Source organism: Thamnophis sirtalis, unplaced genomic scaffold (genome assembly GCF_051295495.1).
Source record: "Thamnophis sirtalis isolate CommonGarterSnake01/CBP01778 unplaced genomic scaffold, rThaSir2_p1.2 scaffold_1, whole genome shotgun sequence".
In the NCBI taxonomy this organism is placed as follows: domain Eukaryota; kingdom Metazoa; phylum Chordata; class Lepidosauria; order Squamata; family Natricidae; genus Thamnophis; species Thamnophis sirtalis.
The window spans coordinates 117,861,299-117,885,773 of NW_028261381.1; the positions used below are offsets into that span (position 1 = coordinate 117,861,299).

Genomic DNA, 24,475 nt, shown 5'->3' on the forward strand with positions numbered 1-24,475 from the left:
TGGACATTAGATTATTTCTGTGAAGAAGTATACACAACCCAATTGTAGTGGATATATACTTCAGGGTAGAATTAGAAGGAACAGCTTTGAATTGGCAGCATTTGGGAGGGAGGGCGGTTTTTTATAAGATCAGTTGGAAAAGATCACATCCAGCATTATTTTTTGGGGAAAAAAACAACACTGTCAAAACAAGAAAAAAACAAGTAATCTGACAACCAATCCCCACTTCATATCAAATCTGAAAATGTTAAAATATACATTATTTTCAAAGGCCAAAACTGACATTTGGAATTAGATTTTTGTAAGCTTAGTTTTTATTCTTTATATAAATGGGAGACTCCCAAAATTTTGGGGAGTATTTAAAACAAATGCTTTCTCAGCGAGAGAACAATAGGTCTCACTCTACTGTTATGCCTCCTACTCTAATCTCTTTTTTTCATAGAGAGTTTCTTATGATGTCTTTATCCTAGACATCTTAAACTTTAATTGTTCAACATACTTTTCATGTCATAAATCCTTAATCCTTTTGGAAGGACATCAGGTGAGAACAGTCATAAGAATTCTGTAGATAAAAATCCAGCCAAAGTTGAAATAGAAATAAACCTGATGCTTAGTGTTCCAATGGAATTAAGAGTCAGACTATTCAAGAATTACTGTAATTTGAATCCTATCCTTGTACCTTCAATGAGATCAAATTCTAGTGCTTTATTAATCACATGGCAGAAAATCACAGAATCACGGAATTGGAAGGGATTTTAAGGTTATCTAATCCAATGCTTTGTTCAATGTAGGATCTACAGAGGTGGTCTAATAGATGACTATTTGGCTTCTATTTCATGATTTGTGCGGGGGAGGAAAAATGTGCCACTTTGTGTGGTGGCTTGTTCCACAGGCTAAGAATTTCTACTATCAGGAACATTGTCCTGCCATTCTTTCTTCATTTTAGTACTACTACTACAACTATACTTCTACTACGCTTTGTGAGAAACAATCATATTTGAAAACTGCCATTATATCTCTCCTTAGTTATACATAACCATTAAACCAATCATAACAGAGCTTGATTTTCAGACCCTCACCCTCTACCTTGGTAACCCTCCTCTAAACTCACTCCAATCTGTCATTGTCCTTTTTTATATTTGATGCCCATAAATGAATCCCAAAGATGTGTCTACCCATCTTTCTGTGGTTCTGCAGAACAAAAAAATGGTATACATCACACTATGTTGTTGGATTGGAGGAACTCAAACTGGCATTCTTTTTTTAAAAATCCACTTGTTTTCTTTGAAAACATTCAGCAGTTCTGCTGTTTACATTCAGCAGTTCTGCTCTATTGTTTATATTTGAGCTTAGGCCCCTGACAAATGAGGTGGTGTTTCAAAAGGTGTCTTTTACTGGAAATTCTTCCAACTATTTCAAGACCTAACTTTAATATATATTTTGGAATGTGCTATTCCAAATTTACTGAGTATTTGTTGACAACAACTAGAAAATGCATGGTCTAGCTGAATCCCAGTGTAATTAGGCAATTAGGGCTATAAACTTAATTTTTAAACGTTCTGTTAAATAAGAGCAAAGAATGGTTGAATAATCTCAGAAAAATAAATTATTAAATAGTTTACAAAGGAAGAGAAATATAGGTTTTTTTTCCAATTAGTATAAATGAATTAAGGTCCTTTGACTGGCATATCATCCCTTTCATCCCAAGAAGCCAAGGGATATTAACATGAAAATTGAATGGCTCCAATCCACTGTTTTCTTGCTAGAAATATCTAAATGACATCACAAGTCTTTTGATTGATTCACTTTGGACAAGAAGCCTTTTTATAGAGAAATTCCCATTAATAACCTCTGATATGATTGTATTATTATGACTAGTCACATAGTAAGCCAGATGTTTAGACCAGATTTGGCATTTTCGTCTACCTATCAAGTCCTTCCCAAGGACCTGGGATAAGCAGATGTTTAATAATCTTAAAGGTAATGTTGCAGGATGTAAGCTGTTCCAAGTAAAGTTGCTTTTTGAAATGGACTTATGGTGATTTTGACAGTGCAGATGGTGTTCAAGTAGTGATCCAAATGTTTTGATATTATTATTATTATCTCATGGATATATTCAATCTCATAAACTAAGCTATTGTGGGGCATTCAAAACAGTCAGTGCAGAGTACAGTACCTTTTCCTATATTTTTAAAAGTAACCCTGGAATTTCTTAATAATAAAACATATGGTTCCATGAACATGTATTCATCTGCTTTGGATTTAATGAATGTTTGCGTATCTTTGCCATTTTGCCATCAGAGGTAAAGTTCCACTAATATACAAAGTCTGGCTGAAGTTTTGGTACTTCTTGAATTTATTTCAAAAAGAAAGTAACCTGTGTGAAAAACTAATCCCCCTAGTTAGATTCAATTAGATTCCACCATTAGCTGTAATAACTGAAACAAAATATTTGTGAAATTAGTGATAAATCTTTTATTTTATTTATTTATTTTTTATTTTATTTTCCCTTTATTTGTATGCCGCCCTTTTCCCTGGGGGGACTCAGGGCGGCTCACAGTTAAAAAAAGGGGGGGAAGGACAAACAGTTTCCAACATACAGACAATACAACATATTAAAAAAACACAACAGCCACACAATTCGAGTGGGGTTAGAGTCTTAACCCCAGACCAGCCGGGACAGCCAGATCTTTAGGGCGGCGCGGAAGGACTGGAGGGTGGTGAGGGTCCGAATCTCCACGGGGAGTTCGTTCCAGAGGGTCGGAGCAGCCACCGAGAAGGCTCTCCTCCGGGTAGTTGCCAGCCTACACTGGCTAGATGATGGAATTCGGAGGAGGCCTAATCTATGCGATTGTATCGGTCTAGTGCATCAGTTTTGGTTCATTCTTCCATTCCAAACTGCTTTAATTTAGTAACATTTTAGGATTTTCTAGCATAAACTGCTGTCAGATTTAGCTCTGGACTTTCACCTATCTGGCTAGGTTCTGAATGGATGACCATTCTTTTGTAGACTTGTTTGCATTTTTGAAATCATTTTGGCTATATACATCTAATATCCTTCTTATAAACCATACATTTTCATTTATCTACCTGGCTATGTTTTAAGTTATTACTTAGTAATTTAATATTAAGAACTATTTCTTTATGGAGTTCAGGATGGCCCACATAAGAGCTATTAACTTCAGAAGCATTGCAGAAAATAAAATTGCAAACAATCACAGAGGTATTTCTGAATTATTATAAATAGGTATTTTTCACATTTTAGCACATGAATAAATTCATCCTGACCATCAGATTATATTATTCTTAATATTTTCTGAGTTTTGACATTTCTGATAATCACAGATAAAATCTTGAATTGTCAATACTCACATGTGAATATTAATTTTTATTAGATGTTAAAGCAGTGTCATTTTTTATTTAATAACCATCAGCCCTCAAAACATCTGGAGGGCAATCTGTTATCTACCTTTATTTTTTAAATGAATGCATGCTACCTATTTCATTTCTGAAGGAATGTACTTTATTGTTTAAATTGTACTAGCTATACTAGAGTTGGCTTCGTTTTATGAGTCTAGTTTACTCATGCTGTTGGGCAGAGTCTAGAGGAAACTGAAAGCGGGAAGATGAAAGGAGCAAAAATCTGTACAGGATGAAAATCATATATTCAAATCTTCTGAAGGAATTGCCTAGTTGTTTACAGTATGTAATAGTCCTTGTTTAGCAACTGCCTCCTAAGGACACCTTTCACAGTTATTAATAACAAGTTATAAAAAATAATTTTGTGGCCAAAGCTCACATTTATGACCTTCACAGGCCGAGCTTTCCTTGAACAAAGGAAAGCTGGTGTAAGATTGTAAGCAGAATTGTAGATTTACTTAGCAGTTGCTTTGCTTATTGTGGGTGCTAAATGAGGACTATCTTGTATATGCTTCCCAGCCAATTAGTAATGGAGAAGGAGAGACAGAAAGATAGAAAAGATGATATAACCTACTACTTCAGCTTTGGAAGTGCCACCAATAGTATACTCTATCTGATGCATTAATACCCAGGGACTGAGGATCTGAACAATTTCCATACCTATCTAATTTGATTAGTTTGTTAGTAACAGTAAATGACTGATTCAACCACAAAGTCATTGGTTATGCTGAATTGGTAGCCATATGAAAAACAAAGCAGTGTTCATAGATTTATTTATATTTGATAAATCATTGCCAATATGTGCTGATAATTGTCATGGGAATTAAAGGAAAATCAAACTTCCAGTGCAGCCTAAAAAAAATATTGGACCAAGTTAACTGAGTTACCTATGCTCAGGCTGATGATAGCTATCCTCTGCTTTCTGGCAAGCAAATAGTGAGGGGGTAGGCTTAGCAGAGAATCATAAATCTGTAATATGACACTCATGAATTCCTCAGTGTTTTCTAACAGCAACTGCAACAAGGTAAACAAGAAAGACTACTTGTTATTTTTTTTAAAGGAAGTTTTACAAAAGTTCTTGCTCTCTTTAGCACTTTCTAATTATTGATATTACAATAATAGAAAGCTCAAACAATTATTAGTCTTTCTGTAAGCTTTTTCAAGTGAAAAACAGGGTGGAAATGGAAAAATAAAATTCAAACAACTAAAGACATGTATATGCTGCAGGAGTAACTAAATGTACTGTTTATTCCCTAATGGTAATAGTTAGAAGTTAGATATTTCTAAATCTTTCTTAATAAGTGCTTTGCAAAACTCTAAAATTGAGTTTGGCTGAAATCACTAAGAAATCATATAAGTCAAATGGGTGTTTATCATCTAATTATTTCAGTGTTTACAATAGCTTTATTATAGTCACAAGGGAACAAAGATATTTCCATGCTATGAACTTCCTGACCTGTAATTCTCACTTCATGTAATCTTATCAAACCCTGATTGCTCACAGTGCAGGTTTGAAACACTAAGCAACTTGCCTTTGGAATTTACATCATTAATTAAAGAAGGAAGATTTTATTATTTCTCTCCTAAAATGCTACCGGTAGCTCTTGGAAACAACAAAAATATATAACTGATAAAGAAATGAAGATGACCCCGCATTAAGAAAAAAATAGTACCTATTTTTATACAGACTACTGACAGTGGAGTCAAGTTTATCAAACTGGAGAACAATTTAAAATGGTTTGTTGATTTATAGAGTACTTTATGTATTAACATAATTACAGTTGCCTTATTAGTGAGAGGGCAGCATGCAAATTAGTAAGTAATTAAAAAAAATAGCATTTATTTACATACATATTTTCCCTAATTTCAGCAAGATTAGATAATTGTTGTATCATTTTACAATCTCCTTCTTTAAGGAAGCAAGTATCTCTAGAATTTTCAGTAACTCCTTGGACTTGTCTCTGGGCTTGGAATAAAAGTAGAACAAAAAGGATGACACTTGGTTAGTATTTAGATGGAAGATTACCAGAGTGCAGGCAAGATTGGGAAGTGGGTAAAATATGTGGAAGAAGGGCATGGTAAACTATTTCTGAAATCCTGCCAAGAAAAGTTCGTGATGTGTCCAAGCTGTCATTAAAAATCAAGCCAACACCAAGTTAATTTTTACTACGTTACTATAGATATATTTTAATAGACACTTAACAGAATAATGGTATTCATATTAAACTGGCAATTATTATTGTGTATAGACCATGGCATAAATATCATGACTAAAGAACTCATGATAATCCCGATATACAAACTACAAAAAATTACCAAGAAATTGATAATTTATAGGTACAAGGCCACTGAAAAATTATGCAGTAGAAATATTAATTTTTCATCATGTTAATGAGAAGAATTATAATTAGGCAGCCACACTTTGTCTTAAACACATTTCTGCATTAAATTATATGCATAAAGCATATCCTTCTTCTTAGTATTTCTGTTTGGAAGTTGACAATCAGACTTTACCAATGTCTCCTAAATTATGCCATAATTCAATGTACATTATGGATTTTATCCAAGTTAAAAGTCCTACATAAATTTTATCTTTAAATTAATGTGTGGGAATTGATTTATCTGAATAACAGAGAAGCTAATACTGATGAGTTCAGAGTCCACAGTGAAAAAAGGAGAATAATCTATATTAACAAGCAATAATAGCAAGCAAATGCAAGTTTGAAAATCTCACATTCGAAATTGATTCCATTGACACCTTTACATTCTCAAGATGTAATTTTTTACGGTAGAAAAGACAAATATTTTACTCAAAGTACTGATGTAAGTATATATTAGGGAGTGGCCTCCTAATATACAGCTAATGTGCTATCATTTGCTTCAGGATCCCTTCTAATTTTTCCTTGGTTGAGAGAGCCATTATGGGGGATTCAAGAGATAGTTCTTCTTTGCTGTGATCTCTTGATTCTGGAAGATTCTTCCTATGGAGGTTAGGCTTGTGTCAATGCAACTTATCAATGCAACTTGAAACCTGTTTTTTGGAGCCAGAAAATGATGTATAGTTTAATGGAAAGAAATGATAGGGGTAACATGATAGGATTGTTCCAATATCTAAGGGGCTGCCACAAAGAAGAGGGAGTCAACCCATTATTCAAAGCACCTGAGGATAAGACAAGGCGCAATGGATAAATGGATAAATGGATAAAATAAATAAATGGATAAATCAAGGAGGGAACCAACCTAGAAATCAGGAGAAATTTCCTGATAGAACAATTATTCAGTGCAATCACTTGTCTTCAGAGTTGTGGTGCTGCGAAATTGAAAGTTTTTAAAAGAGATTGGAGAACCATTTGTTTGAAATGATATAGATTTCCTGCTTGAGCAGGGTTGGTTTAAAAGACTTCCAAGGTCCCTTCCAACTATGTTATTCTGTTATAAGATTTGCTGTTTCATCTTATTTTTGGAATTTAGTACCTAAAGCCTAATCATACCTTTCTATCACCATAATTTTAATTATTTTTATAAACGAAGCAATTGTTCATTTTAATTCATGATTTTGTTTTTGTCTGGTTTGTATGGGTATGGTTTGCTACAGACACAAAATAATGGGCACATTATAAATATTAGAAATGATTTTCAACATTTTTATAAATCGTTTAGATGAAGAAGCAGAAGGTATACTCATCAAATATGAGGATGGCACAAAGATGGGGGATTGCTAAGACTTCAGAAAAGTTCAAGATTTAAAAAAATCTTGATAGACTTCAACTCTGGGCACTCTCCATCAAAACAGTGCCCACTGAGGAGCAAAGTAATATTCTCCTCTAGGTAGGAAAAAAGCAGATGCATGGGTTACAAAACAAATGATTCCTGGTTTAGAAGTAATACTTTGGAAAAGAATCCAAATATATTGGCAAACTATGAATTAAGCATGAATTGAATTGAATTGAATTTATTATATTTCTATGCCGCCCTTTTCCCCTAAGGGGACTCAGGGCGGCTCACAATCCAAGTCAAGGGAGGGGGTACAGATAAGAAATAAAAAAGACAAACAGAACAATACACAATTTAAAAGCACACAACAACCATACCATTCGAGAGGAGGGGGGGCAAAAGCTCTTTAGCCCCAGGCCTGTCGGAACAGCCAGGTTTTAAGGGCTTTGCAGAAGGCCTGGAGGGTGGTGAGGGTTCGAATCTCCACAGGGAGCTCGTTCCACAGGGTCGGAGCAGCCACAGAGAAGGCTCTCCTCCGGGTGATTGCCAGTCGGCATTGGCCGGCGGATGGAATTCGGAGGAGGCCTAATCTGTGGGATCTAATCGGTCTATTGGAGGTAATTGGCAGCAGGCAGTCTCTCAAGTACCCAGGTCCAATACCATGAAGGGCTTTATAAGTGACGACTAGCGCCTTGAAGCGTATCCGAAGACCAATAGGCAGCCAGTGCAGCTCACGGAGGATAGGTGTTACGTGGGTGAACCGAGGTGCACCCACGATCGCTCGCGCGGCTGCATTCTGGACAAGCTGAAGTCTCCGAATGCTCTTCAAGGGCTGCCCCATGTAGAGCACGTTGCAGTAGTCCAGTCTTGAGGTCACAAGGGCTCGAGTGATTGTTGTGAGGGCCTCCCGGTTCAGGTAGGGATGCAACTGGTGCACCAGGCGAACCTGGGCAAATGCCCCCCTGGTCACAGCCGACAAGTGGTGTTCAAAAGTCAGCTGTGGGTCCAGGAGGACTCCCAAATTGCGAACCCTGTCTGAGGGACGTACTGTTTGACCCCCCAGCCTGAGAGATGGAAAACTTGGCCAATTAGTGGGAGGGAAACACACCAGCCACTCGGTCTTATTCGGATTGAGTGCAAGCTTGTTGAAAACCAGTGTGCTGCAGCTACCAAAACAGTCAATGCAACCTTGAACTGCATTAATTGAGATACAAATGGCAAGATCATGGGAAGTGATCATTCCATTCTATGCTGCACTGGGAAGATCACACGTGGCATACCATGTGAAGAATTGTCACAGAGAAAAGTGTATAGCTTTCTCCATAGTGCAATGAGAGCAGCACAAAAATAGAGAAAAGAATTTTTTAAAGAGAGTGATCTTCACCTGAAATAAGGAGGGGAATCCTCATTTTAATTAGTAGAACAGCCTGCTTTATCACCAGAGGTTTGTAAGCAAAGTTTAGCAGTCATCTGTCTATGATGGTCTGAGGGTTTCTACTATGGGCAGAGGATTAGACTTGAAAGATGCTAATGTCCTTTCAAACTCTATGATTCTATGAAACAAACAGGCACACTTTTTGAACTCTTTGATATCTGCCAAGCGCCTATGTCCATATGCTAGGTAACAAAATAAACAGGTCTTAATCTAAAATAATATCATAACTGGAACAGTCTTCTAGAGATTGCAATTTCATACCTGCCTAGCTGTGAATAAACTCTATTCAACTCATTTATTTCCGAACAGACATGTATACTGTTACACTATAAATCTAGTTTAATATTATAAACTGTATATCAAGACCAGGAACATTAAATTCTAACTAAAATCTATGGATTTAATGCTATTGATCACACAGTTCCTTAATGTTCATTAGGCTTTCATGCTTCTGAATCACTATGGACATAATTTCTAATTTATGCTCACCAAGTGCATTTTATTTATATATTTAGCTTTATTTAATTATTAAAGTAACCTGGTTGCTTTTAGTTATTTTTCTTTCAACCAAAGTAATAGATTAAGTACTTTTAATATTACTTACAAGCAGCAATGTATATAACATACTATATAATGAAAGTGCATCATGATTTTGTATTGTTCCAATATTTATTATAAATATACACACACAAACATTTAACACACAATTCTAAGAGAAAATTGCTACTCAATGCTTACAATACAGTTCAGATAGTTCAATATAGTTCTCTTAATCTAGCAATAAACAAATGCATGAAGTTCATGTGCTAAAATGGTTTAAACACAAATAATATAGTACTGCTTTAGGAGAAAATGTGATGTAAAATTATATATATATATATGTATGTATAATATATATATGAATATATATAAGCTTTTTAATGAAAAGGAAACTAATAAAATATATATCTCAGATATCAAGGTACAATCTTACATGCCAAAAACATTATTCATTTTTATTCAATCTAAACAGTAACATTTCAATTGAATATCCAATCCAGATAGCCTTACAATGTAATTATGTTGTGGAGATGTCTATGTCAATAGAAATACTAATAACCTATAACTAATTTCAATTACATTTTATTAACTGCAGGTGCACATAATCAGAAACAGTTTTATGAACTGATATAGTAAAGGTTTACGGCTATTTTAAAAGGCTTTATGATAACTCTGTTTATGAAGCAAATAGTAACATTTCTCAATTTCTATGCCATTTTTTTTAACTGGATAAGATTCTAGACTTTTTTCTCAGTCAACATGGTTGATATTTAAGCACCATTACTATCGTTTAGCATATTAAAACTAGTAGGTAAATTCTCAAAAACACCTTAGAATATGAAATTAAAAAGTCTGCAAGAAATTAAAACCAAAATCCTCAATTAAGAAGGTGAGACTAAGATCACCTGTATGTACTAAATGAAAAATGTACAATGCCCAGAGTGATTGGATTGTGATCCGACAGACCTTCTCAGGGGTTAGTTGCCATTTATTTTTAGAAAATTCAAGGGTGGAATTACAACTCTAACTAATCAGAAAACAGGACTGTTAGCATATATATCCTTAAAAGTGAAAACCAAGACCTGAATCACATATGAACATGCATCATCCAATGCTCTGAATAGCTCATACCTTTGATAATAAGTGTCAGTTGCCTCTGGAGTATGATGTTTTGCATGCGTTCTTTTGATTAATTTCTGAAACAGTAAAAAAAAGCTTTGCAATAAACCAAGTAAGAAATTCGACCAGTAACAAATGCCTGGAAACTTCCCCCCACTTTCATTTCCCCTATGAAATCCTAGATGTAGTTTCAGAAATTATTTTTTATTTATATATTAAATGAAACATCTTTTGACTGTAGTGCGATACAGCATATATGTAAAAGGCAGTAAGGTCATAGTAATTGAATCTAAATAAGTTTGCTTAGGGTTACAAAGGGCAAAGGAAAAACTTGTTCTCTCTTTCAACCTTTATATTAATTTCCCTTCAAATCAATTCCATCCAAGTCCTGTGCACTCTGGTTTACAATTCAATTGGCATTTTTAACCAGGAAGAACATTGTTTAAAAACAACTTATTTGAAAACTACAGAAAGTAATTCCATTGAGACTTGCCACTTGACTGACACCTGTCATCTCATGATAAATGACTCCATTTTCTGCCTCTCTTGCCTTCTGCCACTCCGGCAATGGTCATTTATCATCATCTCTGTCAGCCATGGAAAGCAGCACTGACAGTGCAAGTCAGCAAACATTTAGCACATGGAACCACGCAACACAGGGAAATTATTATTGTCAGAATAATAATGGTTTAGCATAATTTATTACAGGTCCACCAAATAAGCAAAGGCTAGATGTTATTAGACAGATGGATGGGTAGGCTTGGCAGCCATCCACTGAGACTCAGGCGGTGCTTGATGGGGAAAGGGGAACATCCTCCAAACCAATCAGAAAGCTGGCAGTTCAATTACAAAGAAATAAAGGGACATTCATCATTCAATTAGGCACCTGTCAACCCTCACAAAGGAGAAAACTTCTAACCTGGTACTCCTGGGAGAAGATGCTCAGCAGAGTGGACTGCGATTGACTGGAACAAATAAAAGAAGGACAAAGTTAATTACTGGAGTGCACAGCAGAGAAACAAAAGAGAAAGGAGCTTCAAAGGTAGGCCTGCTGCCCTGTAATCTAACAGAACACGAAAACAAGTGTGGAAAAGTTGTTCCAGATGAAAACCTCAGACAAAGGCTTCCTACTGCTAGGTCAAAGAGAGAGTAAGAAAAAAAAAGAGTTTGTAAGGAAGGGGAAGAGAAGTTGCATGTTGCTTTGGTTATTCCTTTCCAGCTCCATAACACACAAACTGGGGTATTGGTAGCATGTACTGAAGTTAGAAAAGAAAACAAGACTGTTTTCATTAATAGCCGATACAGCTAAATTCCATTAGCTGTTGGGAACAGACTGATTGTTCACTGGCAACATATTGAAATTCATTTTGTTAGCAGCAAGGAAACCTCTTCAGTAGCTGTCTCATATTCAGGGGTGAAATCCAGCTCTCTGTCAGAAGCAGGATATGGGACTATGGTAACATTCCTGCTAAAAGTGATGTGCTTTGAAAATAGAAACTTTCACAGCAGGAAACTGAGATTCCCTGGAGCTGGTAATTTCCAAAGGCTGCCATAAACTTTATTCTTTTAAAACTCAGTGTCAAATACCTGGCAATAAAGCAAACTGAAATAACATCACTACCACCACCTCGGAACATTTCTCTCCCCAAAACATTTAGAAACAGGACAAGATTTTTCCATTCCTCAAAAACAGGTCATACTGTTTCCAATTGTACTCTAGGGATATATGCACCTCATCACATCTTGAAGAAAATTTGATGTGACCGAAACAAAAGACCATCTCTATGCATTAACTTTTTATTAAAGAATGTACAATGTATAATTAACATTCATTTTCATCAAAAGTGGAATAAAAATGCAAATATCCCAAAACCACATAGCACATGACAACATACTCACCTAATCAAAGATTTATGTTTAATAATGTTGATCAGAGGAAACATTATTTTAAATACATTGATTATTTCACTAACATTCTTAGTATCTTTATTTTCATAGTAACAAAATCAGAATATATTACAAAATCTTGAGAAATTTGATCTGGAAATTAACCAATAATGCAATTTTGCCCAGTTGTTCTATTTTACTATATTATTGTTAATTGGGTGGTCTACACAAATATTGTAAAGTATATAATATATGTAAAGTAGTATCAGTAGATGATGGCAGTATCCTCAGCATTTCATCATATGAACTACTACTGATTGTATTGGTATGCGGGAATGATCACAAAAATGGTATACATTCCAAAGCAATAAATTAGTATCTCTAGTCTGTTCTTTAAAAAATGTTTCTGCCAGAATTGTAGGAATTGATAGAAAAATGTATAAAATGCATCCTACAAAACTTGCTTGGTTTTATTGTGGACCAGATCATCCTGTTAAAGTAGTATTTAGAGATTTCTCCAGAGGCTTAGCAGATTGAGTCTTTCAGAAGCTCAGCATAATCTAAGTGAAGTAATTCCAAACAGTTCCTTTTAAGACCGCTCTCTAATTCTAAGCAAATGACATAAAAATAAGAACTCATAGAAATGATTGGTTGATGCTATCACAAGGGAACAATTACAATCTCCAAAACACTTGGTGCTAATTATAAAGTAAGTTCAATTCATTATCCTTCAGCTGATTACATATATTTGTCTTATAACTGCACGTTAGTTGCAGAATTCAAGTTCTCTCCCACCTCTGCACTTGTAGAAATTACAGATTAAAAATCTGCTAATCTAGTCTTTAAATAAAACACCAGAATATTTCTTGATATCCCATCAGGCACTGTGCCAGGAATCATCAAGAATTGCCTCATTGTTATAGCATAAGATTTCTCACCTTGCAAATGTGAGATTCTAATCCAGATCTACTATGATCAGCATTGACCTGAAATATATGTTTATGCAAAAACATCACTGGATGTTGCCAAGCCTAAACTGGAAGAAGCTTATTTCAACATTGGGGGCACAACATTGTTATTATATTTAACATAATTGTTTGAACTCCTTTAATGTTTTTAAAAGACAACAGCAGTAGGAAAATACTATAAAAATGAAAAAGTGCACAATAAAACATTATGCAGACAATTAACAATTCTGCAACTACCACGTTCAGTTGCTAAAAGGAGAAAGTTATTAAATATTTTTGACTGCTTTTTTGGATATAAAAATAGGAAAAGGAAATAAAGCAATAAAAAGTAATTTCTGAAGATGAAAATGTTATTTAAATTTTTTTATTGTGAAATAACAAAAGATCTGATGATATATTTAGGACTTTACCTGACTGAGGGGCAGCCTGCTTTCTTATTATATGTAACTATACGTATATTTTATAGTAAAATAAGACTAGATTATGTAACATAGATCAGTTTATTATAAAACTTTTAGATCTATTGAAATAGTACATTACTGCTAGGCAATCAACCACATAATTCTATATTTATTTCAAATGTCTCCAATATCTCATAGCTCTTTATCTCTATAGACATGCACACACAACACAAAAAGACATACAGATGTGCATACACAAGCATACCCTTCTAACTGCAAACTGTGGCACAACTGAAATTTTGACTTTCAGTCCAAGAATTAAAAAAAAAAAAAGAAATTAGCAGGAAACTTCAAAGTTATAGCTCATCTTCTAAGTTTCAGTTGGCTAGAGTAGTTCTACCCCGAGATATAGTAAGACCTATTTATAGGTCATGACAATCACACTGAATGTTCCCAATATGGGTCGAGAAATTCTACAGCTTGAGTCAGATAGCCTCTACATTTCTGAGTCAAGCTGCATAGCACCAAGGGCAACTGAAATTATTTCAACATTGGAGAGGAAAGCAATCTTATTACATCCTCTCGCATTGCCCTTTGCAATTCCAATTGTATGTTTCCATTGATGGAACTGTTTCCAAACAGAGGAAATAGAAACAAATAACCCCCTCTTCTTCTCTGAACTAAGTATGCACACTTAAAGAGCTGCATCCAACAGACTTCAGTCTAAGCTATGAAACTCTATTATGATTAATAACATTAAGACCAATGAATTTATTCACTATAAGAGGGCAACACCAATTAGCTTGTTAATACTTTATGCTACTTTATGATTTATAGAAAAATGGGAACAGCAATCTCATGCTTGCTTTATGTGGTACAAGGATAGTTTTATGGAAAACCTCGGGGGGGGGGGAGATATATTGCTTGAGAGGTTGAGGTTGATTGCTTGAGAAGGATCAACCTCAATCTTGACACCAAAGTTGGTCTAACAACTGCTATACAATTTTAAACAATTGTGCAATATACAGAAATGGCAATATTTAAAATTCATGGTAATACAAATCTTTTCCTTTTCTCATTGAGATCTTTTCCTTTTCTCATTGAGATAGGTGGATTTTAATAATAATTAATGAGGTTGGGCAATACTTTCAAATAACAGACAGAGGAAAATTGCTAACAGAAAATAGATTGATTTAGATCAATTTTAGTTTAAAAAAATTAACAAGATATTGAAAAACATAGTGATTAATTTATCCTGCAAAATCTTCACTATCATCTTTTCTTATAACTTAATGTATTTTTAAAAATTCAACATCTTAAAGGAAAAAAAAAGATTAAATGCAACTAAAGACTAAAAATAGTAAGTAGAATAAGCAAGTAGAAGATATAAGCAAGTTAGTTATATAGGCAATGACTGTTTATCCCAAAGGTGCTCTTGTTCAATTGCCTTTTGAAAAAAGCACCTTTGGGACAACCATGGCTTGGATGACTGAGAATCTCTATAGCTTACTGGCCAGAGTTATGATGGACTCAAAAAAAGTCATGGTCGTGATTGATTACATTTCAGATGGTTAGCAACTAGCTCATATTTATGACTGGTTGCAGCATCTCACAATCATGTCACAGTGATTTGTGATCCCTCCCCCCATTTATGGCAAAAATTGCCCATTCAGTAGAATGGATTTGCTTAATGATGACTTAGTTACTATGAGGTCACGTGATGACCATTATAAAAAATGGTTATTAAATTAAATCAGGTTACATTGAACCCACTTAACAACCCCAATGACTTACAATCAAAATTCCAGACCCAATTGTGGCCATTAGTGAGGACTCCCTGTATATTGTTTCATTTTATGTGAAACAACTGAAACTAACATTCAGCCCTCACAGCAATTCAACTAAAATATAAAGGATTTAACTTCATCCTTCCATGTTATGAAAGGCTGCATACAAGCAGAAAACATACTGGTAGATGCCATGCATCTACCAAAAGTGACAAAGCTAAATTAAAAGAAGGCACTATTGTTTCCCGATGGATGTCATATGATGTGCGACAGTAAAAATCAGTTGCCACACATGTAGATATTGACAACATAATTATTTTTCTGCTATATTATTATTGCAGGCTACTAACAGAATAACATAATTGGTGATCTTTTACTCCAACCCCCTGCTTATAGGATACCTACATGGAATCCTATATCATTTCAGACAAATGGTTGTCTAATTTCTTTACAATCTCCAGTGCTGGAGCACCCAAAACTTCTGGAGATAACTTCTTCCACTGATCAATTGTTCTAATTTTCCTTAGTTCTAAGTTGGTTCTCTCCTTGATTACTTTCTAGTCATTGCTTCTTGTCTTGCCTTCAGGTGCTTTGGAGAATATATTGACTTCCTCTTCCTAGTGGCAGCCCCTCAACTATTGGAACACTAATATCATATCACTCCCTAGTTCTTCTTTTCATTAAATTAGACATACCCATGGTGTTAAATTTAGTATCACTTCTGTGGATTATAGGAGGATATTGCTACTGAATTAAAATACTGCTTATAGGCTTTCTCCTATCATTCATAATTCTTACCCTTTTTTATGAAAAGTCATTGTCATTTTGGATAGTGAAAATTGTCAACAATGTCTTCCTCAATATCTTACTAACACAGCCATCTACACAAATCTGGAAGACTATAGGAAAAATCATAGGTTCCAAATATAGTAGGCTCTATATAGCAGTAAAAATAGCACTCATACTTGGTGAGGTTTTTTTAATGCCTAGAAATGCCTTTACTGTAGTACAAAAATATTGATTCAGTGTTCTCCTTAATCTGAATAGGAAACATTGGCATTTTCTTACAAAGACAAAAATGTGGTATGAAACTGCAAAACATATTGAATGTTGGAAATTGATATGAGGGCAATTCACTTCATATAGATTTGTGTTCTGGTGCAAAATAGTTCCTCAAGATTGATCAGTAGAGTGTGTATTCTAGTAAAACAGAAGTCATCATTTTTATCCTTGCTGCCATTGGCTGGAATCTTCTATGGGATTGTGGGTGGGAAGATGTTTTAGCACATATGGTTGTCTTCTTACTCAGTAAACTTATTATTATTTTTAAATTCATGGTATATGGAAGTTACAATTCATGAGTTATAATGTAAGTCTTACTATATGCATAATCTATGTTCGTCTATGCTTTCTTCTTCATGTGCATTAAAAAGAGGTCACAAGTCAGTTGTTATTGTTCTATAGTGACATAAATCCACTGCCACTGATTGTTTGCTAGGCTCAATGCTATGTTAGTTTTTTTAAGCTGGCTATAAAAAGTATACTTAACTTTGGTTTTCATTATTTACTATGGAAACTTAAACAACAAATTGAGGCATCATCTCCTTGGACAACTTTTCTCTAAATTGGAAAAGCTGTCACTCATCTAATATGATGGTCTTAAAAGAAGGGTGGGATTTTTTTCATTTCCACATTCTTCTCTGTGGTTTAAGACTTAAAATATTTGAGATTTTGTTCAATCAGAACATGACTGATTCAAATTTTTTGAATGTCCATAGCAGCCTAAACAAAGCCACATGGAGAAAGTAATAAATTGTGGATTATGCAATGCAGCACATTTGTCTGCATTTTTCTTCATTGGGGTTATTTGCAGATGCCCCTGGGAATTATTCCAAGGTTGACGAACAACTTTTTCTCATTCTATGCATACTCTAAAATGTAGAGTAATAAAATGTTATTGTTATCCGATTAAAGACAAACAAATTCAAAAGCCTAAGTAATACGCAGTCAGAGTTTTTTCTAATAGAGTATTTTATAGGAAGTATAATTGATGTTACATTTATAATTAATTGTAAGGTATTCTAAAAGCCGTTTTGACTAAACAGCAAAGTAAAGAATTCTACCTACCAGCTAAATAAGACAACATGTAGTTCCCTTACAGTATTATTTTTCTGATAAAAGTTTTCCAGTTTCTCACATTCCCAATATCTCATCAAGACATGATGATCTTTTAGTACATAAATACAATTGCTATATATATAATAAATTTTGAACGTGTGTATCACCACATCATGGTATTGTAAGCAACTTTATACAATTTTGGTAAACATACCTTATCTCACTAAATAACAATGAATAAGTCTATAATCTGTTACCTGGATAAGGAAGCAAAGGCAGAAGTTCTCTCTAGCCATCTAATCACCATATCAATGACACATGCCACAACAGAGAAGCACTAGTTTATTTGATTGATCATGCTAGATAAACTCCAAATAACAGAGAAATTAACAAATGCTTGACATTTGCTCAACATCTATTATTCTGACACTGCTTTCAGAATTTCAAAGCCTGGGAGGATGCTTAATCAACATTCATATTCCCCAGTGAGCTACAGGCACCATATTGCGCCCCGCCTTAGTACTGATGAAAGCTGCATATTGGCCATTTCCAAAGTGTTCTGGGACTCTACACAGGGCCCCTTCTCTCTCTTGTTCCTGTTCTGCAGTTTTCTTTTAAACACTTCCAAGACAAAAGCATCTGCCAGGTTTTTCCCCCCCTCCCTCTGGGGATGTATGCAAAATGAATTTAACAGTTTTAAGGCCAGAGAAGCCCTCACATCTAAATTCATTCATAGGACAGAAAAGGGCCTAAGAGGCCTCTCCAGGGACAAAAAACCCTGCTGAAATTTTTCCCCCGACAACACTGGGAGCTTTATAAATTCTAAGTCCAGACAATTTCCAATTCAAATGCCCAGTATAGCATGACCTTTGTCAGATCTAAGAGCCCTAGATGCACCCACTTTTTTTTATTATTCTAACCAGCACAGACATTAGACAGAGCACTACTGCTAAGCAAGAGGCTCAATATTTGCATGCTCTTCCATTGTGAAAATTTAACACTGACAGCACTGTGTCGAATTCTTTTCCCTTTAGAACTTTAACTCCATAGGAGGGGCCTGGTTGACAGATGACTCTCCAACATATGTGTTATGTACACTGCACAGCTGAGGAACCTTAAATCAATGTCATAGTATTTCAGAGATGACCTACATATACCTTTCTGCCCATTATTGGGAAAAGGGGGAACGGGAATCACCCTACTTTTAGGAAGGAGAGCAAAGATGAGTAATTTATACTCATTAAACAGCAAACAAAGCTGTTTCATGGAAGCAGTATAAATGTTCCACACAAAATAATTTATCAGACATGACATGTTGCACATCATATTGTATTATTTAATATGCTCACTAAAATTTTATAGATCAGACTCAATTCCTAAAAGAATGCATACAACCCTAGAAATATTTCTTTATCATCCATAATTTATTTTGATTATCTTTTACAGCTACAAGATAAAATAGAACTTGCAAAATTACAGGATTATAGTTTACACAGCCATTGTATCATATACTAAACATAACAAATGTCTCCACGTCTGGTAGTCGTCCCCCCCCCTCCTTACATTTACCATTCAATTCATACTGAACAATAAGCTCTTAATCTGATGCTATTCAGAAAGAGCTTAACAATAAATGCTGTAGCTTTAACAAAAAGTTCAGCTTTTAGCCTGATCCTGTGTATATTTATTTGGAAGCAAATCCTACTAAATTAAAGTTACTCATTGGGAAACTGCACAGAATTCAAGCTTTGATCAGGCTGTTACAATATAATATGGTATGAACCAGCAGTGTCTTGTATAAGCAGAAAGCTCTACTTAATTTAGTTGATTTCTTTATTCTGTTGCAGTCCACATCATATCTTATTCCTTCCCATAAGAAAAGGTTAATCAGCCCTGAGAATAACCTCTGCATAACATAGGGCTGTAGAGGAAGAAAACATTACAAAATAGCAAAAACAGCAAAACAACCCCACCATAAATCAGGTATAAACTATCAAACTATAAATCAGTCAATCAATCTGTCAGGGTTCCAAGTAATACCACCAATGAAAGAAGACTCCGAGGATTGAAATTCCTCAAAGTTCCATTTTATTAGAGATGTCATATTGGCACATCTGGGAAAACCCGAATCTGAAAGCTTCCAGGTTTACACCACCCAAAAGGAAGTCCAAGCACCTACCCAGCACCCACATGGTCCAATCAAAGCACCATCCTAACTGGAGATCATTCCCAGTCACACCTTATCTAGGTGCAGAGCAAAATGTCCTTGACTCTCAGAGAAAGGAATGTTATTATGACTATATACCTCCCTAGCTCCATATAATTCCCCTTCTCAGTTTCCCACAGACTAAATGTGACAGGCCTGAAGATGCAATGTCCAAGATGGCTTCCAGTCCTGACACAATCAATCGTCACATACAAATTCTGCAATCATTCCAAATGAATGGAATGCGTTAGTTACCAAATGCTCCTTTAAATGTTTTTAAACCTTCTTAAATATCAGTAACAAGGATACAATTTTTTGGGGGGAAGAGGGACATTTCTGCAGAAAATGTTCACCAATCTGTCCCTTTCTGCTGCATCATTTGGGATTCTCAGCACCTTTTCTCTGCAGGCAGTACCTTGAACGAGTAGTCTTGGAGATATCCAGGCTCCAAACCATGTAGGACTTTAAATGCAACAACCAGCATTTAAGGAACAGAGTGACAATCAAAAGAAGACATTGTACAGATCGTGGCATGGAGAAAGCTGAGAAGAGAGTTGTACTACACATAGTATTAATAATATTTACATACTTTTAGAAATAATATTTTGGGGAGATTTCAGAGTATTATTGATACTTCAGCTGAATACCATGGAAACCCTTTTACATGGTTATACAAGCTGAAGAAGCTTCTTGAAAGCAAAATGTCTTCAAAGAAAAACCAGAAAGTCTAGTTGCCTCTTGAAAAAGCACCTTTGGGAGAAGGATTATAACAGCTGATCTGGGAATAGAACAGATAATATCAGTGGAAGAGATGGAACATAAGTATGTAGACTCCGCCTTGTAGTGTCAGGCTGTGACAAAAAAGATTGCAAAAATGATAGCAAAAGATTGCCAGAAGCCAATCAAATAGTGAATTTATGTCAGAGTTTTAAAAACAGTCCATTTTCCTTACTATCATGAGATACAATAATCAACATAGTCATCCCCAAACATTTTTTGTAGTGTCACTTGATTTCTAGAATATTATTGGTCAATAAAATTGGTGAAAATCAATTTAAGAACAAATGGTATGCATCTCAAAACTAATATGAAGAAATGAAGATAACAGTTTATTGTTGGGGCAGTGGAGGAGTGAGGAAGACTAGGAAATAGTTTATTTCTTCCATTACATTATTGAGAATTGTTCTGGATACAGAAGGGCATATAGGGATTGGATAGAAATGTAAACTGCTTAGTTGCTGTTATGAAATTATTGAGCTCTGAAAAGAATTTAGATGATTGTGAATGAACATATATGTTAGGAGAACCAAAAGCAGCTTATAAAACAAATATGTAGGCCTAAAAAGTGCTATTTAAAAAAAAAGTACTGCATATACTCTACTATTAATTGCCAAATATCTACTTTGAAAGATATGCATAGCCATAATATTTAAATGGACTCTCTTTATGGAATGCAAGTGAGTTGGAGAATCATACTATGGATCTATTTATGGTGTAGATTCCATAAAGAATCCATAAAGGGATTTTTTTTCTTGGCATCTTGGGTGGTAATGTACTGCATTGATGCATTTTGCTTGCCATTTTTATGCAAGAAAATAGGAGGAGGAATTATATATCAATAATACTTTGTTGTTGTCATAATCAAGCATGAGTATATAGATCATGGACTGTTGTCTAAATGAATATAATGGTCTGGATTAAAAGTTGTATTTCACCAAGATGGAAAGACTCTGCATTGTTGACTTCTGGGTTAGGAAATGAATAAATAAGATATTATTGATGAAGCTGTAGTCTCTTTGAAGGAGCAGATTCATGGAATGTTCTTTTATTTCTCTATATTATATATTTATCCTGAATTTCCAGGATTACAGGAGTTTATACTGCAGTGTAATTAAATTATCACAATACATTATATTGTTTGCTTCTGATGATGATATTGAAAGTGCAATTCAGAATTCAGGAGTAATACCACACTGTCAAAAAAGTATTCATGTAACACTAATTGTAAAAACCTGTGCTAAGTTTTGATCCAAGTTCAAGATGCTTAGAATAGCATCTGAACTTCTAAGTGATAGGGTAGTTTGATACTGAAAATAGCATCTCCTACTATAGACTTGATTCCTGTTGACCCATCTTCTGGATCATCAGACAGCTAGAAGTGCAATTTCATAAACAAACATTCTACATTCTATAAAACTAAATGGAACCTAACAAAAGACAGTTGCATCTATATTTAACAAATACACCCAGAAATTCCTGTTGCTGTTAAATTTTAGTTACATTTGTCACAGATTGAACAATGGATGTGACTTTTTGTAGTTTCCATTCATCTACTCATAACAGTTGTTTCTTTACTCTATCAAAAGAAACATTACTTGTTTTATGAGTTTTTTCCCCCAATCTATATTTTGCTTTAGATGAATAAATTAACAGTTGGGAATAATGCAGAGTCTCATTTCCACTTTGCTTCATGTTTACAACTTGTTTAAAAGAGAGTGGTAAATGGTTTGGTATGCACTCATGACTTACACTGATGAGCATGGAAATGTTCATGAGAAAGCACCAAGTTAAGCATTCTTTTATTTTAGCAGGTTTCTTTTATTTTAGCAGATTCCTAGCTTATTAATACATGCCAATAAAATAATTGTACTTTAAAGGAAGCTTTAATTTGACAAACAACCTACAAAACAATCCAGGTTTTGATTTAAAAATGACTATAAAGAGAGTTTTTGTTCACACCTATATAATGCTTAATCATGGTTTTGTATTGTATTTTATTATTACATGTGATTCAGGTTACAATATAGATAGGTTCAGTAAAAAAAACAAAATGAATAAAATCTTTAAAATTGAGTATGTTATTTAGTGAAAAGGTGATTAAAAAAACTATTACAAAAAAATCACTGTCAAACATGAGAGCATATGTAACTTTCATTTTATTTAGTGATGTAATAAGCTTGGGGACATATATCAGGACCAAGAGAGTCATGGTCATTAATTTAGGCAATAAATCATACACCTTGCCAACAATGACAGCAAACAGATGCTAACAAGGAAATGTATTATTTAATACTGCCATGTATTATAAAAATGGAGGTATTTTTATAACCATGTCTTAAATTTTTATAATAATATGCATTTAGTGTATTACTGTTTTGGCACACATAAGAATCAAATTTATAGGTCCAATCTGCAAACGCATGCTGTTTTGGAAGCACAGAAATTATTAGAGCTTCTTTGAAAGAAAAAAATGAAAAGGAAAAGCTTTAAAATTACTGTATATAACTTAAAAAATACATTAACTTACCACTTTTGTAGTCTGTTTAGCCAGGTTTGTGACTTATTAGGGAACGGTATGTATATTTAAGACTATTTTTTTTCTGAGAGAAAGTTTAAATACCATAATATTCTGAATAAATTCTCAAACAAGTAATGATTAAAAAGCTTTGTCATATAGTATGAATGTACTTTTAAAAGATTCTTATGAAAGATGTTCATTTATATAATATGTTTTTGTTTAAATGCAGTCCTTACTGTTCTCTTATTTCATTGTATGTATTTGTCTTAAGAATTTAGTAACTCTACTGATTTCCATGGAGTCAATTAATAGGCATATTTAGGGATACTAATGGTCCCAATGTTTTTGCTGATATTTCTGTAGTATTGATGAAAATCAAAATCTTATTTTATATTTAAATAATGAGAAATCTTTTTTTTAAACTGAAACATTCATATCTTTTTAGTAATGAATTCATGTATTTTGGCAAATTGAAATAGCAAGAATAGAATGACTCTGCTTTTCTCTGCATATCTCTCACTCCTGATTATGACTCTGCAGTACACTGAACTTGTTTTACTTTGGCATACATCATATTATTTCTAGTTGCCATTGTTTAACAAGTTAATCCTATACACAAGTTTTTATTTATGAATTTATTTAACTTCAACTAGCAATAAACTCTGCCAGCTCTTTCTTGGAAATGCTACAGTCAGTCTTCTAAAACACTTGAGGAAGCAGTGATCAGAGTAGGAAAATGAAATTTTCTTCATTAAATCTACTGAAGCAGATATTAAAAATGCATTTAATATACTGGGGATAGTTGGTGGGCATCAGAGAGTGTGACAGGCCAGTTACTGATGAGCTGCCGTCAGACGGCCTTCTCAGCAGGATTCTGTGTCTAAGGCTGCTGCTGAAGGACAGCCATATCTTCCCTTGTGTGAAGCTCTATTCATCTCCCAAGTATTTACTAAATCACAGACCTCTGCACACAAACTCAGCATTTTAGTGTATGCTAACAAATGATGAATGGTCCAGTCAATTCGTTATGTCTTGAAAGCGTGATTTCCTGCCATTCCAGTCATCAAACCTCTAGAGCTTTCAGAGCTGATCAGTCTTGGAGAATATATTTTGCAGGCTTTATTAGGAGTAGAGGTTGTTACCATTAAAATTTCTAACTTTTTCTCAATGGCTGGTAAAGATGAAGGGTGAAAAAACAAACAAACCTTGGCTCTGTATTTAAAGGATTCAATGTTCTATTAGATCCTCAAAGTCCTTTAAAACTGAAATGTTCTTATACTACGTTTAACTAAAATAAACCAAGTATTTTGCTAAAGTAAATCTTTAGATAATAATTTATTATTTTCATGAAACTGAAATATTTTTGTTACTGTTGCTAAAAATAATATTTAAAGGTTTTCTACTTCAGATGAAACAGCCATTTTATATTTAAAAATGTAACTAAAATAGGTATTTCATTACTCTATTACTCATTCTGAAAGTTTTTAAAAAATCAATAAAATTATATTAATGTTATTCCTCAGGAGCAACATGTCTTCATAAATCCATGTCCACAAATTATAAGATGTATACTTTTCATCAC

The 24,475-nt window shown here is 34.3% G+C and overlaps 1 protein-coding gene across 1 annotated transcript in view; it reads right to left on the bottom strand.

The window, feature by feature from the left end:
- The window catches only part of CDIN1 (CDAN1 interacting nuclease 1), a 128,643-nt gene that overhangs the window by 92,121 nt on the left and 12,047 nt on the right, over positions 1 to 24,475 (bottom strand). Inside the window, exons 2-3 of the mRNA XM_014074964.2 lie at positions 11,148 to 11,193; positions 10,241 to 10,305 (exon numbers count right to left, since the gene is read on the bottom strand). Of these exons, the coding sequence (XP_013930439.1) occupies positions 10,241 to 10,305; positions 11,148 to 11,193 (111 nt within the window). The remainder of the gene's footprint in view (positions 1 to 10,240; positions 10,306 to 11,147; positions 11,194 to 24,475) is intronic.